At 34.7% G+C, this 16,889-nt stretch overlaps 1 protein-coding gene across 1 annotated transcript; it reads right to left on the bottom strand.

Annotated features, from left to right (window-relative positions):
- Positions 1-4,171: 4,171 nt before the first annotated feature.
- On the bottom strand, positions 4,172-12,632 carry LOC130806492 (inorganic pyrophosphatase TTM1-like). Its single transcript, XM_057671607.1, has 12 exons — positions 12,311-12,632; positions 10,657-11,016; positions 9,673-9,787; positions 7,921-8,116; positions 7,695-7,808; positions 7,445-7,618; positions 7,158-7,352; positions 6,000-6,122; positions 5,777-5,919; positions 5,571-5,694; positions 4,821-5,090; positions 4,172-4,700 (listed from the first exon to the last, which is right to left on the bottom strand). Exons 2-12 carry the CDS (start codon positions 10,994-10,996, stop codon positions 4,482-4,484), a joined length of 2,013 nt encoding a protein of 670 aa, XP_057527590.1. The 5' UTR covers positions 10,997-11,016; positions 12,311-12,632; the 3' UTR covers positions 4,172-4,481.
- Positions 12,633-16,889: the final 4,257 nt, after the last annotated feature.

Genomic DNA, 16,889 nt, shown 5'->3' with positions numbered 1-16,889 from the left:
GTTTTGATCTCTCTCTCTTTGTGAGAGTTTAGAGTTATAAAGTTTGGCCTCTAATTGATTTGTTGGTAGAGATTAATGCGATTGTACAACAAACACCAAAATTGCAATTACCATCAACTACATCAACTTCAATACTATCTTAAGACTAACAGATTGAAAGATCCCCTCGTAGAAGGTTGTGTCAAACAGCGATGTGGAAGAGGATATTCAGAATTGTCAGATCTCATATACAACGATCGTAGTTTTGTTAATTTTGAATTATATTTGATTAAAGTTGTTATATACTTGTTAATTTTTATCTCCGTGGATGTCGTATGACTCCTTATTAATAAATCAGGTATTATTCAAGAAAAAATGGATTTGTCTGAATCGAACTGTATTTGATCCATATTGTATCGAGGAAATAACTCTGAAAAATCAAACATGTCTCGAACTTCACTCGAACTAAACCGAAAGTGAACCGAGTGAGAATATTATTAATCAATTTGGAATCAACTCAAATTTCACTAGAACTATTTTTATCTGATCAAAACTGATCAGAATACTTATTTGGACACCTCTAATTTTATTTTTGGTGAAATATAGTCATGAAAAGGAAAATTTGATGGAGAATAAGACTAGAAATATCAAAGATACAACTATGTCTCATTCAATTAGCCATAGTTAAGATTTTGATGTGAGAGCTTTCTCACGTAAATGTTGCAAAATAAGTGGGACATAAAAATACATTGTTTAGGATAAGTATATGATGTTTTCTACATTTTCCGCCATAATAACACTAGAAAATATGTTTGCTTGGTTGGACACGTGGGCAGTCCTATTAGCCAATTCGATTCAATATGTCTTTTTAGTCAAATGTTATTTGCTTTTAGACAATAAAAAAATTAAAATGAAGAAAAACTTATGGCATTGCTTTGATTACTCAAAAAAGAAATGTAAACAAATCGTTATTTTATTACTATATATCTATATAGATACTCTATTTTGTAATTTCTAATTATAAATTAAGAAAGAAAATTATCAATAATAAATCAACCGTAAAAAGCAAAAATTGATATCATAAGGCGGTTTAGACAAAAATGAAGTGAAAAAGGATCTATTAGCAAACATAGAGAAGGCCTTAGTAAATAACGATTATTTGTGAGGTTAATAAATCACCTTTATACTGTAAGATTTAATAGGGTGAGAGTTTTGTTTGTTTAATTTTTTTTTTTCTAGTTTTGTTTATTTTATTATTATTATTTTTGTCTTTTTGTGATAATTTAAAAATCAAAGTTATTGATTAAGAACTTTTGAGAAACATAAATCATAGAGATGGTTGACGCAAGTCTAGGGATGCGAACGGGGCGGGGCGGGGCGGGTATTGGAATTCTCATCCCCATCCCCTTCTATTAATGCAATACCCATCCCCGTCCCCGCCCCGATGGGTTTGTACCTAAAACCATCCCCGCCCCACCACCCATCCAAAGATTCAAACAATTACTTAAATAGCTCATATACTGACTAGTCAGTAACTCAGTACATGTGCAACAAGTGAATAAGTGATATTGGGTCATAATTGTACAAAGCCCAATAGCTCATATACTTAAATAAATACATTTTTAATACTTGTACATCATACTATTCATAGTTTCATACACTTATAAATTTGTATATTTGTACATATCTTGGGAGGGCGGGGCGGGGATGGGGCGGGTATCACCTAAAACCCATCCCCATCCCCATCCCCGCGGTGGGTATGAATTTTATACTCGTACCCGCCCCATGACTCATCAAACCGGGACCCATCCCCGCCCCAATGAGACGGGAATGGAGCGGGTCTCCTGTTAGACCCGCCCCGCCTGCATCCCTAATTCCCTACGCAAGTCATCCCATATTTAACACTAAAATATTTGACAATCTTGTTATATCTTATTATTGCAGCAACTTGCACAATTTATCAACAGAAAAAATTGGTGTATTTGCTTAAATGGACATGATTCATGAATGAGTACTTTGTAGTACATATCTTTCTGCATCTTTTGCACGTCACTTATCTTGTCATTTGCAAAATGTACAACAATTACATGTTTAATAATAATAATAATAATAATAACAATAATAATAATAATAATCATCGCATCACTTGCTAATCTAATTGTTTAAAGTTTTTCATTTCATCATTTATTATAATATAATAAAATTAAATCCTTCTTGCTCTAGAATTAAAAATACTAATAATTTACATTTACGGCAATTTATTTGATATTAAACAATTTTTTTCCGTTCTTTTATAAATTACTTCTAAATATGTATTCAATATACCATAACATTATGTTCCTATCACTTGCAATGAATTTATCTAAAGAAAAAGTAACAAAGAAATCACTTGTGGTTAAAGATGTAACCACTACAACAAAAAAAGTAACAAAGAAATCACTTGTGGTTAAAGATGTAACCACTACAACAAATTCAATTTTTTGCAATATTAGATTTAGTAGCATTAAAAAAATGCCACTGATTTATATTTTTAGTATAATAATTATTGATTTTTATTTTAAGTTCATCTATAAAGTGATTTAACGACACTTTATTTGGTCATTAGTGGCATATTAATTGTTACTATAGTCTATTGTGGCATTTGTGAGAAATGTCACTAAATCCTATTTCGTAAAAAACTTTAGTGTGATTTTTTATTATGCTGCTAAATTGCCTAATAAATGTCATTAAATCCTCTATATATACTACTAGAAATTTGAAATAGCGACATTTAAATTAAATGTCGCTAAATATATCCCGCTAAAAGCAAATTATGTTGTAGTGAACACACCGTACATGAGCGGGTTGACTTCGATGGCGAGCGGCCACCGAAGTGTTATGTGATAAGAAGTTCCAGGCTAGACTGAAAGGTAAATTCTACAAAGTTGCCAATAGGCCAGCATTGGTGTATGGGTCAGAGTATTGGCCCGTAAAAAAGATTTCCACGAACAAAAAAAGGAAGTAGCAGAGATGCGGATGCTGAGGTGGATGTGCGGTAAAACAGTAATGGATAAGATCAAAAATCAGGAGTTCAGAGAGAAGCTAGGGGTTGCCCCACTATTTGCTAAGATGCGCAAAAATAAACTAAGATGGTTTTGGCACGTGCACAGAAAGCCAGTTGAGGCTCCTATCAGAAAGATAGAAAATTATAGTGGAGGGTAAGAGGAGTCGAGGAAGTCCTATGAAAACGTTGGTTGAGCAAATTAAGGACGACTTGAGTGAACTGCACCTCTCCAAGGACCTGACTAGGGATAGGAATAGTTGGAGACGCCAGATTTATATTCTAGACTAGTAAAAGTTTCTTTAGTTGTCTTTTCTTGCCTCGATGCCTAATTGTTTACTTACTCGCCCTTTTGTACTTTTTTACCCATTGGGTCTATTATTTTACCCCAACCTTGTTTTGGCTATTGTGGTTCTTCTACAGGTAGTTTTTAATCTTCAAGCAACAGTATTAATCACATTGCTCTCTATGCAGAGTTCTCACCTTTTGTGGGTAAAATTGATCGCTTTTCTCTAGTACTCCCTCTCAAGGGAGTACGAGTATGGATTGTCCGTCACCTTCTCTCACCCAGACCCTGTTTTCGAGCGAAATATTTGGTTAATGATGATGATGATGTCTTGTTTTACTTTCCATTGTAGGTCTTTCTCGAGCTAAAAGACTCTTTAACCGCATCTTTTTTTATGGATTTGGTTTGCCGTCTTCCACCCCTCCTCAAGTTCTGAATATAATTTCTATGAACAGAATACACCGAGTATCATCATGATGAATAATAATGAAAAATTTTAAGAAAAAGCAATTGGAATTTGAGGAGCTCAATACCATGAAATGCACATAGCACATTTCATGAAAAGTAACAATACTATTTGAGCACATTTCATGAAAAGTAACAATACTATTTGAACAAGAACGCAACATCATATGCAAGTCGAACCTTTGTGATAAGCTCTACTACTCGATTATCTTTATTATGATTATGATTATTCTTGTTAGATGAACAAAAATTAACAAATTTTTTAAAAATCCTATGTAATTTCATATTTTTCCAACAACTTTGTATCTTTAAAGACTTAATAATTTAATATTGAGACCTCTAATTTTTTGAGACCCTGTATAGTCAAACATGTTAAACATGCTCAAAAGCTCCCTTGGTTCTATATACTCCCTTCATCTGCTTTATACGAAATCTCACTGAAATTGGACTATGCTATACATAACTTACAAGAAAATTTTCCCTTTATTACATAATAACCTATGGTCATTCCAGATATCACAGCTCAGGCACATAAAGACGTACAAGAGACTGCACCATTGCTATTATTGTGTAATCACGTACTATCGCGTAAGAGCGGTATAATACTTCATATCGTATATTTTTAGTTGCACCATTTCTACCTTCATGTGATAGTTCTTTTGGGAGAAAAAGGTGCAACTAAAAAGCTAAAGAGGAATGTAAAAATTGTATCTACTTTTTAGAGGGAAGACTTTTGAACAAAATAACTCCTAACGCCCCAAGTGCTAAGGTAGCCGCAAGAGGGATGGCGATTGATACAGGATTAAGACCGCTGATAGTATTATTTGTATTGTCGTTACGTAGTTTATCTCCGAAATAGTTGTGTAGAAGGCTGCTTAGACTATCCAGCTGAAGCATGATTTGGCGCTGTCCTCTAGACATTAGCATTATCTGTTCGAGAAAAAGATTTTTAACACTTGATATTTGGCATTGGCAAAATCAAAGCAATACAAGCAAGAAGTTTACTTTGACACGAATATCATATTATAGATACAAAATTAATGTAGCTACCTCTTCAATGACTTGATTCTCCTTGGCCAATTGGGAGGAAGATGAGGAATGGGGTAATAAACAACCATTTGGCGGACCATTGCTTAATCCCCCGGCCATGAGGAGTTGAGGGGTGGAACCATTACATGTTTCTGACTGCTGAGCTAAGTTTTGCTGACTAGTACCAACTCTTCCAATGGGAAACCTGGAGTTCAGGTCTTCTATACGAGATGTTAACTCGTCCATTCTCTCGTTCAGAGTCGATATTTGTTCTGAAAGTTGAGTAGCTCCCTGGAGACAAACGATCCGTAAGTACATGCATTCATCTAACCCCTTAGGTAACTTCTATTTATGTTTTTTATTTATATTTATATTTATTTGTTATTGTTAAGGGGTCAAGCTTATGTTGTAACATGAAGACTTGCGGGTAGTTACGGGAAGAACTATGTTTGAGGATCTTTTTTGAGCCGAGAGACTCTTTGGCCGCATCCTCCTTTATGGGTAAGGGAAGCCGTCTTTCTTCCTTCCCGAGACCCTGCTTATAGTTCCAATGAGCGGGATATATTGGTATGATGATGATGATAATATCACATTCAACCAGACAATGCCTAATCATATGACATGAATGAACACTCTCATCAACAATACCTAAACAGCATCTCTTTCCCGTTTTCCCCCTCTATTATATGCGAAAAATTTAACAAGCATATCAAGGATATTTACGATGTCGATGGATAAGTTAAACAAGTAACTAGAGGTAAGTTAACTAACTTGGTTTGTAACACCAGCAGGGGATAGGGGAACCATTCCATTAAAGCTTCTTTCACCCACAGCAAGCCTGGTCAGCCTGGACGAATGCTTCTCCCGATGTGTTGAAAATGAACGATACAAATTTCTGTCAAGTATGACGGCAGATGTTTCACTCAAGCTCCGAAAGAGGGAGAAAAGAAAAGGTAGAACCATAGAAGTGACGACACCTTAACTTATGACGGGTTCCAGGAATAGATTCGTTTAGATATTTGACTCTCCAATCTGCTGAAGCTCGAGAAAGTGCCTCTTTAGGACTCGAAGCTACTTCATCGTCTATGCTGAGCTTCGACTTCAAATCATCTGGTAAAGCCTGTTGATAATTGGATAGCGTAACTGAAAAAATACACATGCAAGCAGAGGATAAAAGAAGAGCAAGATTAAAAGTAATACCAGGACATCATTAACAAGTTTTTCCAGCTGAATCTGTTCAATGTAAGTCCGAGAAACATATGAACCATCCAAACCCAATTGCTCGGCTACAAACTTAACATATGACCGATCTTTTCCTTGAACCTTCACAATAAGACAAGAGCCGACACGCAATAAGAAGCCTAAAACTTTAAACAGAAGCATCCAAGCACGAGCCGTGTGTTTTCTGGCATGAGAAGTCATAAAAGAACAAAATAATACAAACAAAGAAATGGGGACCAAAATGGGAGGCAGGGAAAATGAAAAGAAATAGAGCAATAAATCGAATGAAATGAATTAGAACATATAATTACTTGTCCATAGAAAATTAAGTACCCACATAATAGCTGCAAATTTCGAGAACATATTGCACTCCTTCAGTCCACAAACGACAGTTCAATAATATTAAAAATGCATCATCCTCAGAAAAGTTACAAAACTATAGTCTTAAAGAAAATGAAGGAAATGAAAGCAGTTTGTCCTGATAGTAATGAAGCTATGGGGAGGGTGGTAGAGCACCGCTTAAGAAGATGAACATGCGTTTCCGAAACAAATCAGTTTTATGTCAAGATATTTCACCATAGAAGTTATTCATCTAATATCACAACAATAAAGCGTAAAATATAAAGAGTAATTATTTGCAAACGATTTTTCTTTATCTGAAAGGAAGTATAATATAGTAAAAAGGCAACTACTTTACAGAGCTACGGCAAAAAAAGGTTATGTTAGGAAAGTATATCTACATGGCTCATACGCATGAGTCAGCATAAACCAATGTTAGGACATTTAGAGGAGCACAAGAAGATTTCCCTATCACAATTACTTAACATCAACGTCGTTTTCAGTTTGCAGCGGTTCTAAATGATTTGCTCCCAATACTCAGCTCAACATTTCTCGTCTAAGGTGGCGCATTTCAAAAAGGGGAAAAGGAGAGTGGATGTTGTGGACCCAACTTTAGGCCGACCATCTTTAAGTTAGCTTATATGAATAGATAAAGACTATTAAGAAAACATTCACAGAAAACACCATATTGTATGATCGAGCTTTTTCCTTTATCATATAAAGCAATGGAGCGATTGAGTATGTTTTTTAGCAACAATCAAAACAAATTAAACGAAAGAATATAATAAACGGTGATACCTGAATGTAACTACGGTTTAGTTGCTCTAGCCAATCAATTTTCACAATAACCTTATCATCAGAGAAAACATGGCTTTTTCGTTTTAGTATAGTTGCAATAGTGTACCCCAAAGCCATCAAACCACCAAGAAGACGGACGCTGACTTCAAAACTGATTCTAGGTGATATTATAAACGGAGTGTCTGTTACCCATTCCTGAAATTGGCAACCATAAGAACTTGATCAAGAAGCAAAGTTCAAAATAGCAACAACGGAAAAATATATTGAGAATAAAGACAGCCCCGAACCTCAAACATGAGATTATATTTTCCATCTCTATTTCTCATTCTCAGGTATGACTGACAAGCTTCGGGATCTTCACCAGGCGGCAAAAGGTATATATCGTACGTTTCCTCCCTAGTTTCCTTGTGTTCTTCAGACATAACTAATTTGATTTGCTCCTCGGCCACAATCCTTGTTGACTACAACAAGAGTTAACTCTCAGTACTAAAGCGTTCGAGGTAGGTGAGATCAAAACATCAGTATAAGACGTTTAACCTTCAAAATATAAGTTGGATTCTGAAAACCCGTAAAAGGGTTAAATTTGTTGACAATTTTAATATGAGCTGTTTGTAGATCAGGCTCGATGAATGCCTTATACATAGGATACACCTGTCATATAAAAATCACGATCAGAGCTTTTATAATAATAGACGTGTTCGAAAGTTCAAAGATTATCACACAAGTAACAAAATCTCAATCAGAGGATCCGAAAAAGGATGACCGTTTCGGAAATTTGATGAATGATTTCTTCAGGATCCTGCCCAGCACGTTGAATGTCCCGTAATACACGTTTCACTAAGTCAAAATGTACTCCACCAGTGATAGACACACGAAGGTCTAGTAAAGGTCTCAACTTTTCACTCAGCGCATAGATTCCCTCGATGATTACGATACGAGAGCTGGGTACTTCAATCGTTCTGTAAATATTACCAAACATCAACAAAGAGCCCTAGAAGAAAATGAATTGTTAAAAGGGACAAATCAAATCAATAAAATGATCGGAGACAAAAAATGAAGCCAAATTCAGGTCGTGCAGAACTTAAAGTTCATCACAAACCCAACTTTCTATAGTACATGAAACGGAGGAGAAAGAACTCTGCAAATCAAAAGTGGAATCAAACGAGGATTATGTAAAATACCTTGAACAGTGTGATAATTCTTCCAGAAGAAGACCTTGGTTACATAACTAGTTAGCATCTATGTAACTTAGACCAGGGTAATGATGTTGGATACTGATATCTGTTCAAGTGTCGGATACGCCTAAATATTCAATTTTACGCCTAAAATGAAGTGTTTGAGTGCCATACTAATGTCCGAGAAACAAGGATCGGACACGGGTACGTAAAGCAAAATGAAGAATCCGAGTAACGTAGGTTAGCATTACTATTAACTCAGCAAACATGCCATAAGATCACATAAAAATCCAGACAATAAAGGTAATCTCCCGGGTCATGATTACCGAGATTGAACACAAACTTAGTTGCACTAAACATGTAAGATATAGGTAAAAATGGGGAAGTAAACATTCATTTTACACATTTATTCGATTCTTGTAGAGGAGTGAGTTCTAAATAAGTCAGCTCCTTAAATATGCCTAGTCGATTATTACACGATCATATAAAATAGAATTAGGGTTATTGTAGAGGATATCTGACAGACTAACACTACAAAGTGGATCAAGTAAAGTGAATGACATGTCTCTTGAATTGTGGATATCCAAGTCAAATTAAAGGATATCTACCAAGAGGCTATCAAACAAGGTATTATACAGTTTGCAGCAATATCACAAAACCACACCATATAATTTTTACACTATTGAAAGAAAAATGCTAATCTATCCGTCTTTTCGGAAACAATCTAAGCAAATTTGACCCTTCCGTAAGCTAGCTAGGTATATGCATTATGAGAACACTTTTTATCTATAGAGAATGGATTAAAATTGATGAAAAGCCAACCCAAAGAAGGTTCAAGCAATAAGGCTTGTATACCGCAAAAGCTAGCACAAACAAAAGTGACAAGCATCATTATCTGGTAACTCTAGATCACATGTTATGGAGGTTAGTTACGACAACAACAATACAAAGTTTTAATCCGAAATGATAGGGATCGGCTACATGAGTCTAGTGGTCGTGCACATAAATTCTCTTTTCAAAACTCATTTCGATTTACTACTATCTCTACATGTAATATTCTTCACATTATGTCTTACTTTTTCCCATTCTATCCTTGGTCTTCCTCTACCTCTTTATAAACCCATAGATTTCAACATTCAATATTTACCTTACATTTTGGCTATTCCTGCACATAACTAAACCATCTTAAATGATTTTCTTATATTTCCTCGATACCTGTAATGCCTTAAACTTTGCTAATATCTTCATATTGAACATAATCCCTCATAATGGTCCTCATCATTTAGAAGTTGGTTCAATAAAAGAAAGGCTACAAGAGAATGAAATTTCTGTAAACCCACCTGTAGCCCGTTCGAGAACTAGACTTGAAATCATATATTGGAACCTCAACAGGTTTTCCTGCTTTCAGATCATGTATGTTTTGAAGCAGTGTGTCATAATCTGTCAACCTTGGATCTAGTTCAGAACAGGAACATTGTCAGCACCCACATTGATTCAGAAAAAGTCTAAATTTATAAATAGAGGTAATACATATAACCAAATAAAATGATACACAGTTTAGTACCTACAAAACAAAAAAATGTTATCACAAAACCCTCAAATAGAGAACCAACTAAAGAAAAATACCACCCTGAAACTTGGACATGGATCTAATTCTTTCACTCATCAAAAAAAATATGACAACAATGTTGCATTATTGAAATGCCTGAAGTGGCTCCCACAGTACCACTTAAGTGCGGTTAGGGGAATCGAATGGAAACAATTTTACCCTTGTAATAACAAAGAGTACCATCACATATATCGAGCGCACATGATTTAATAAGCCATTTTATTTACATAAAGGAAACAAGCGTGAAGGTAATTGAATCACCCAATCAATAACACTAAAGAAATATAGAAGTCCTATCAATAAACGATATTCCCATAAAGTCCTTAGATCACTTACTAATCCATAGGCTCCAAAAATAGCATAAATTTTAATCTGGAATGGAATCTATGAGTACTGCAAGGTGCAAGATAATCATGCATAGGCGGAACCAAACAAATTTTATATTTCGGAAAGGATGCCAGGAAAACGGTCATAAATCCAAATTTCATCATATACTTTAGATTACACTCCCATTTTAAGCTCAAACAACTGTCCTCAACACATATTCATGCAAGGATGTCATACTTTGTTACTTCGAATTTCAAAAAGTAATCAAACTTTCCAAAGTAGGCCAACCCCTTTCCCTAAACAAGTAAACATGTAACATGTAACATTCAATAAGCCAGCATTATTTAATCTAATTTAGCGTTAGAGAAGGGACATTTTGAAGCCTCACCATCGAAATTTCCATCAATGATTCTGCTAGAGTCATTATAGTTGTCCATCGAGATAACAGCGACACTAGGCATGAAATTAAGCATTTTTTCAGTAAACACAGTCTTCCCAGCACCGGAGGGACCAGCAACTCCAACTAAGATTATTCCGTCATTACTCTGGGCTAATAACTGACAAGCACGAATGACAACAAAAAATCCCTTTTCAAATTTCAATTGGCCTTCAATCGGGACAATCTCATATCGATTGGAGTCCCTTCTCTTCACTAACTGGACTTGATCCCTTAAGAGGTTAGACCGTGGCCGAGGTGATTCACAAACATTTGAGGGATTTTCACCCATTTGGAATATCTACACACAAACTGCAGAACCCATAAGAGATTAGCATGCCTATCATATTCATTTATATGCTTTGGTTCACTTGTCTCACAACATATTGAATCTATCAGAAAAATTCATAATTAGGTTCATCAGTAGCATGTGTGAGCTTGCAAGTCAAAAATCCTTAATCCCAAAAGACGGGGGTCAGTTATATGAAGTCACGAACGATGAGTTTGACTCTCATGATCATACACAATGAAACCCTTTTTACCATTCATCACAAGCTGTTAAAAATCATACATGATAGCATCATTTTATGTTATATTATATTATAACCAGACAACTATCAATCCAAACTAAGCCTGATGAGATCTTTTGATTTTCCATATGATTTGCTTTTTGAGATACTCAATACTCCTATATGCCTTTAGAGATGAAATATGGAAAACCTATCATCACCAAAGTTCTTTGTGGCTTTGCTTTTTGATAGTATCCATACTTTTCATATTATAAAAAGAAGTGGAAATTGTTAATAATAAACCAGACTTTTTCTTGATTCAGCAAGACTCCAATTACTATTTGTTTTTAAATAAATCCACATCTTTGCAAAAAATAAATTCACTCACCTATTCTTATAACAATTTTCAAAACTTCTTTGTAAGTAACGAATTAGAATATCAGCAATTATACGGAATAGGCGGGTATATTCAAAATTAAAAAAATAATTGAATTTATTTTCAGTTGATCAAACAAGAGTCGGTTTATTTCTAACAATTTTCCTAACAAAAAAAACCTATTTCTTGTATAGGCTTTCGTGACGCTGGTTTTGCTACATATGACCTCGTTTGGACATGAATCCACCCATAACACTTTTTACCAAACTTACATTTTATTTCTCTATACTTCCCTAAAACCAATAATTACTCCCCTAAAGAACATGACTTTATCTACAATACCCTAGTAAAATACACACTTTCTCCCAAGCCAATTCTCCAATTCCCATATACTCTTGAAGCCACTCCTGGTTTCTAAGTACCCCATTTTTGGAAATCATCTTAGTTTTCAGTACACAAACAGTAAAACAAGATCTAATAACTGATATTCAGAAAATCATACAACTGGCCATCAAGATATATTCCCAGAATTATTGCAATAACCCCATTTAATCTAAAGAATTACGATAAAGAAAAAGAAGAAGAAAAATAGAGGAAATTACGATAAAGTACAAAATCTATTGAATTGCAAGACACAAATAAAGTAGTAATTAAAAAAAAAGATAGTCAAAATAAGACGACAAAAATGAATTAAGGGCAGGGTACAATCCAAACAACGAACCTGGGAGCTGCGATTCAGTTTAAAACTTCTGATCGTGAATTTGTTGAGAAAGACACGAGATTTGAGTAGTTTATTCGTTATAGTTAAGATAAAAAGTTCTAGAAACTGTGAGAACTGAGAAGTGGTCAACGCATCAACTGCCAGAGTCAACCATACACTACTGTTCCTGCTTTCGTGGACACTGGTTATCTTGCCATCTCACTAGATTTAATTCATAAAAAATTAGAGGATTAGTAGTAGACTTGTAGTCTTTTGCCGATGGAGAAGCAGTAGCAATTGCTTTATAAGGCATACACCGAATCGATCCCCTATTTTGTCATCATACCTAATTCAATTGTTCGTATCGTTAAATACACACTTTAAATACTTTCTCTCGTCAAAGTTCAAGTTTTAAGATATATTATATACTTTAACGCTCCTCTCACACGAGAGCTTTATAGATTAGAAATGTAGATGAACACAAGTTAGGGATGTTCAAAATTGGATCTTAGGTCGACCTAGATCCGAAAATCCGGATACCCGATTATTTGAATACCTAATAAATATGACCCAGTTCCGACTCGGTTTAAACCGGGTATCCGGATTATCTAGGTCGAAAACCGGATATTCGATTTTATTTATTTCTTTAAACATGCGCTTTTTTCCTCTACTTTCTTTCAGAATATTTTTTTTATATAAAATTCAAATACTAACACCCTAGAAATACTTAACTTGTCATAAAAGACAAATTATGGGGTAAGCGATAGGAAAAGTTTAGAAAATTAAAATATAACCATAAGTCAATTTAAATACAACCATAAAATTACTTATGAAACTATTAAAACTTAAAAGCAAGGGATTAAAATTTGAAAGTTGAAACTTCAAACTCCGTTAATCATTTGCAAGGATTTTAAGATTTTCATCAATTATGATTTCCAGATGCTATGCTCCAAAGTCAATGTATTATCTAAACCAAAGTTATGATGTATGAACAATATAAGTTTAAAGGAACAATATAGAGTTAAAAGAAACAATATTTTTGCACTTAAATATTAAATATTCAATTGAAAAATAATTTAGTTCATTAACAATGTTCTTCCTAAGTAAATACATGAAAAGACTGCTTTGCCAATTGGTAGTATTACCAAAATTCTAGTTTTAACTCAATATATCATATATGTACATAATTCCAGGCTCCAGTATTACAAAATTTGTAATATTCAACCGAAATTGAAATATCTAAATACCGAAAATAAAATAATTCAACATATGTAAATAAATAATACCGAAAATCCACTTAATTTATGCATTAATTTCAATTTTCAACATTCAATGTTCAATAAAATACCGAAAAAAAAAATTGAAATTGAAATATCTAAATAGTAAATACTAAATAGGAAAATGGCAAAAAATAAAACAAAGAAATACCGAAAAACCAGGTGGTGGTGGGTGCGACTCTATGTAGATACGAGTTCAAGTCGAGTAGAAGATCTAAAAGTGGCGGCAGAACACGTAAATAATTTCAGCAAGTCTTTGTAAAAAATAACAAAAAGTGGTGATGAGAGGAAAACAAAACTTACCCAGTTGATGAATAAGAAGGTACTTGGCGACTGGCGTTGGCCATGGACGATGTTGAAGACTTTTGAAATTTGGCGAAGAAGGTCGCTGCTTGATGTTGAAGAAGGGCGTTGATGAGTGATGACGGCTTGATGGAGGAGTGAAATAATTCACATCCTTATCATTAGAGATAAATAAATTGCGACCAATGAAACCCTTAGCATGAGAAAGATCTGCAACTAGACATTGTAATATACTAAAATATTGGTTTATATGCATTTACCAAAATAAGAATTTTGTTTAGCGAGAAAAACCAAGCCATTCCACTAAATTCATCAACAATTATGATAAACATGTTACAAATGAGTTTAGTAGGGTACTTGAAAGGCCTCACACACATCTATATTCAACAATTCCAATGGCTTTACAAACTTACAAGAAGACTTTAGATAGATTGCCTTAATTGGTTTTGCTTGTGGACAAATTAGTACACAAGATTTTTAATTTATTTGTTTTAAGAAACCTGGAAATTATTTAAATCAAGGTCAAACAAAGCTAGAAGACTTTGGGAAAGGGGTGCACACACACAAAGTCACCTATTAAGCCCAAGTTCCATCTAGCTACAAAATGAGCAGTTACCATTTCTACCGATGAGATTACATTAATGAAAGAACCTTTGAGCCTATTGATACGCTTAAACACTACCCAAACCGTAATGCCAGTTTAACTTTGTAGCAAGCCACAACTAATTCACTCAACTCCGAGGATCAGTTTGCACGCACTCTACGAACATTGGCCATAGTAGATGGCCTTCATCATCCCTAGCAACACTACCCTAATCACAACCACCAACCCGTGCAATAATAGCATCAACATTAAGCTTCACCCAGTTAGCAGAGGGAGGATTTCAACTACTTGAAGTTGGATAGGTCACAGAACTGAAATTTTCATACACATGAGCAACGTGGCTTTTGTAATCGTGGAACACAGTGGCAAAATTTGCAATAGTGGCTTTGAGATCGAGAGAGCTGCCTTCGAAGATCTTCTGATTACGAACATAATAAATGACCCAAAAGGTTGTCCAAAAGGTTAACACCACAGAAAGAAAAATCTCGGTTGGACATTGTTCCCATAACCAACAAAAAGAGGCCATGAAGAAGTTTTTGATGCCGTGAATATCAGCCGATCAACAGGGTTATCCCTCCGAACTTCAACCATTGGCTGATATTTTATTAGACCATAAAAAGTAGTTTCGGGGTATGATTCGCAGAAAGCACACATTGGAGATGTGTTATGATGTCTACGGAATTGCACTTCGTTTAAATCCAAACTAACTTTGCTAGCTCTCCATAGAATATGTCGACCCTTAGGGGAACAATCAAGGCTCCGTAAATTCTTCCCAAAGTGTGAGTCCCCCCATCATTTGCCATTATCACTGAGAGCATTGTGGCCTATCGTGCCCAACCAATGATAGGATTTAACCGTAAATTTCCATCCTTCAATAGTAATGCCGCAAGTGTAAGGCATAGAGTAGTACGTCAGCAAGTACGAGTTGAATCCAGAGGGAATGGGTGTATATCAACGGATTCTTAATCAATTAGTTGGTTGAAGAACGTATATACAGATGTTTGTTGGTGTAATTAACTAAAACAAGCAAATAAAGACTTAAGCTAAAACTAAGTATAAAACAAGTAAAGATGCTAATTAACTAAGAATATAAGATTAAAGCTGATACAAACACATGAAATGGTAATATAATGATGAAGACGTAAAGGCTAGGCTTTCTGACCGAAATAGTATTTACTAATCTTCAACCTAAGGACATGGATATGGGTTATGGGGAAGAATGTATCTTAGATACTAGTGTTCTCTATCAAACAACAAAAACTTCCTAAAACATACTCAACTATCGATTCTCATGGAGCTAAACACATTTCTAAACATGGAGCACACATTCAATATTTCCAATCAAAACATCTATCTATTCTCATGGAGAGGATTCAATTTTCAAGCATGGTTTATCATTAGAAATCGACTCTCACCCTCAATCCAATGACACTATGGTAATAGTAAAATCCATCTCAAACCATAAACCACATCTCCAAGCCAAAAATGCAAACAACAATTACACTATATACTTGGTGATAAATTCTAGCGTAAGCCAAATTCAAAATTTCACTCATGATTGAAACAAAGCTTGAATATAATATAAAACATAATTGACATGAATCAATGATTAAAATAAAAATTACCACCAATAACCTTAAGATCAACTAATAATAATGAGGAGAATAGAAATTACTACTTAAAATAAATCCAAGGAAGGAGAACAAGTAGATGATGAAGAATTGAACAACTTCCATAGATGAACTTCAAGAAATGCACATACACTCTAAGTGTTTGATGAAATTGCTTCAATGAAACTTGAGTTGATAATGCAATAGAGAGAATCAAGATGTTCTTCAAATAAGCAAAATACAAGTTAAACTTCAAACTAGAGTATTTTGGGACAGAAATTACATTGAAGAAATTAAGATAAAAGATGAACAATCAAATACTAACAAAGGAGGATTTCTAAACTAAGCAAAAAAAGTGAATAAACTAAGGAAAGTTGAAAATAAACTTGGATGACAAAAAAGATGTTGTGTAGATGGTCTTCTTCTTCTTCTATAGAGAGATGGCAAGTAGGAATGGTGCTTTATGATTCCTCCACCACTCCTAACTGATAGGAAAGTGAATATAGGGGGTGGCAGCAGCAGAGTGAACTTATTAATAAAGAAGTGTATTTATTAGGTCATGCACTGAATTCTGAAAATTTTAGAATCCTCTGGCCACCTAAATTGCTCGACTTTGCAGGGTTCACTTGACCTGGTCAAGCGAGAATCAGGTACACAGGTCAAAATCTGTAAAAACATAGCAAACAACAAAAATAGGCTCCGCTCGACCTATCCGCTAGATTGAGCGAGCTCGCTCCACCCCTTAAAAATGCTTTTGTCGACATTCTAAAGCTATTGAAAGTGAATAGTACTTTCACTCGACCCGA

Source organism: Amaranthus tricolor, chromosome 1 (genome assembly GCF_026212465.1).
Source record: "Amaranthus tricolor cultivar Red isolate AtriRed21 chromosome 1, ASM2621246v1, whole genome shotgun sequence".
Taxonomy (NCBI): domain Eukaryota; kingdom Viridiplantae; phylum Streptophyta; class Magnoliopsida; order Caryophyllales; family Amaranthaceae; genus Amaranthus; species Amaranthus tricolor.
Note: the sequence above shows the minus strand (reverse complement) of the source record. Positions and strands in the feature narration are given on the sequence as shown.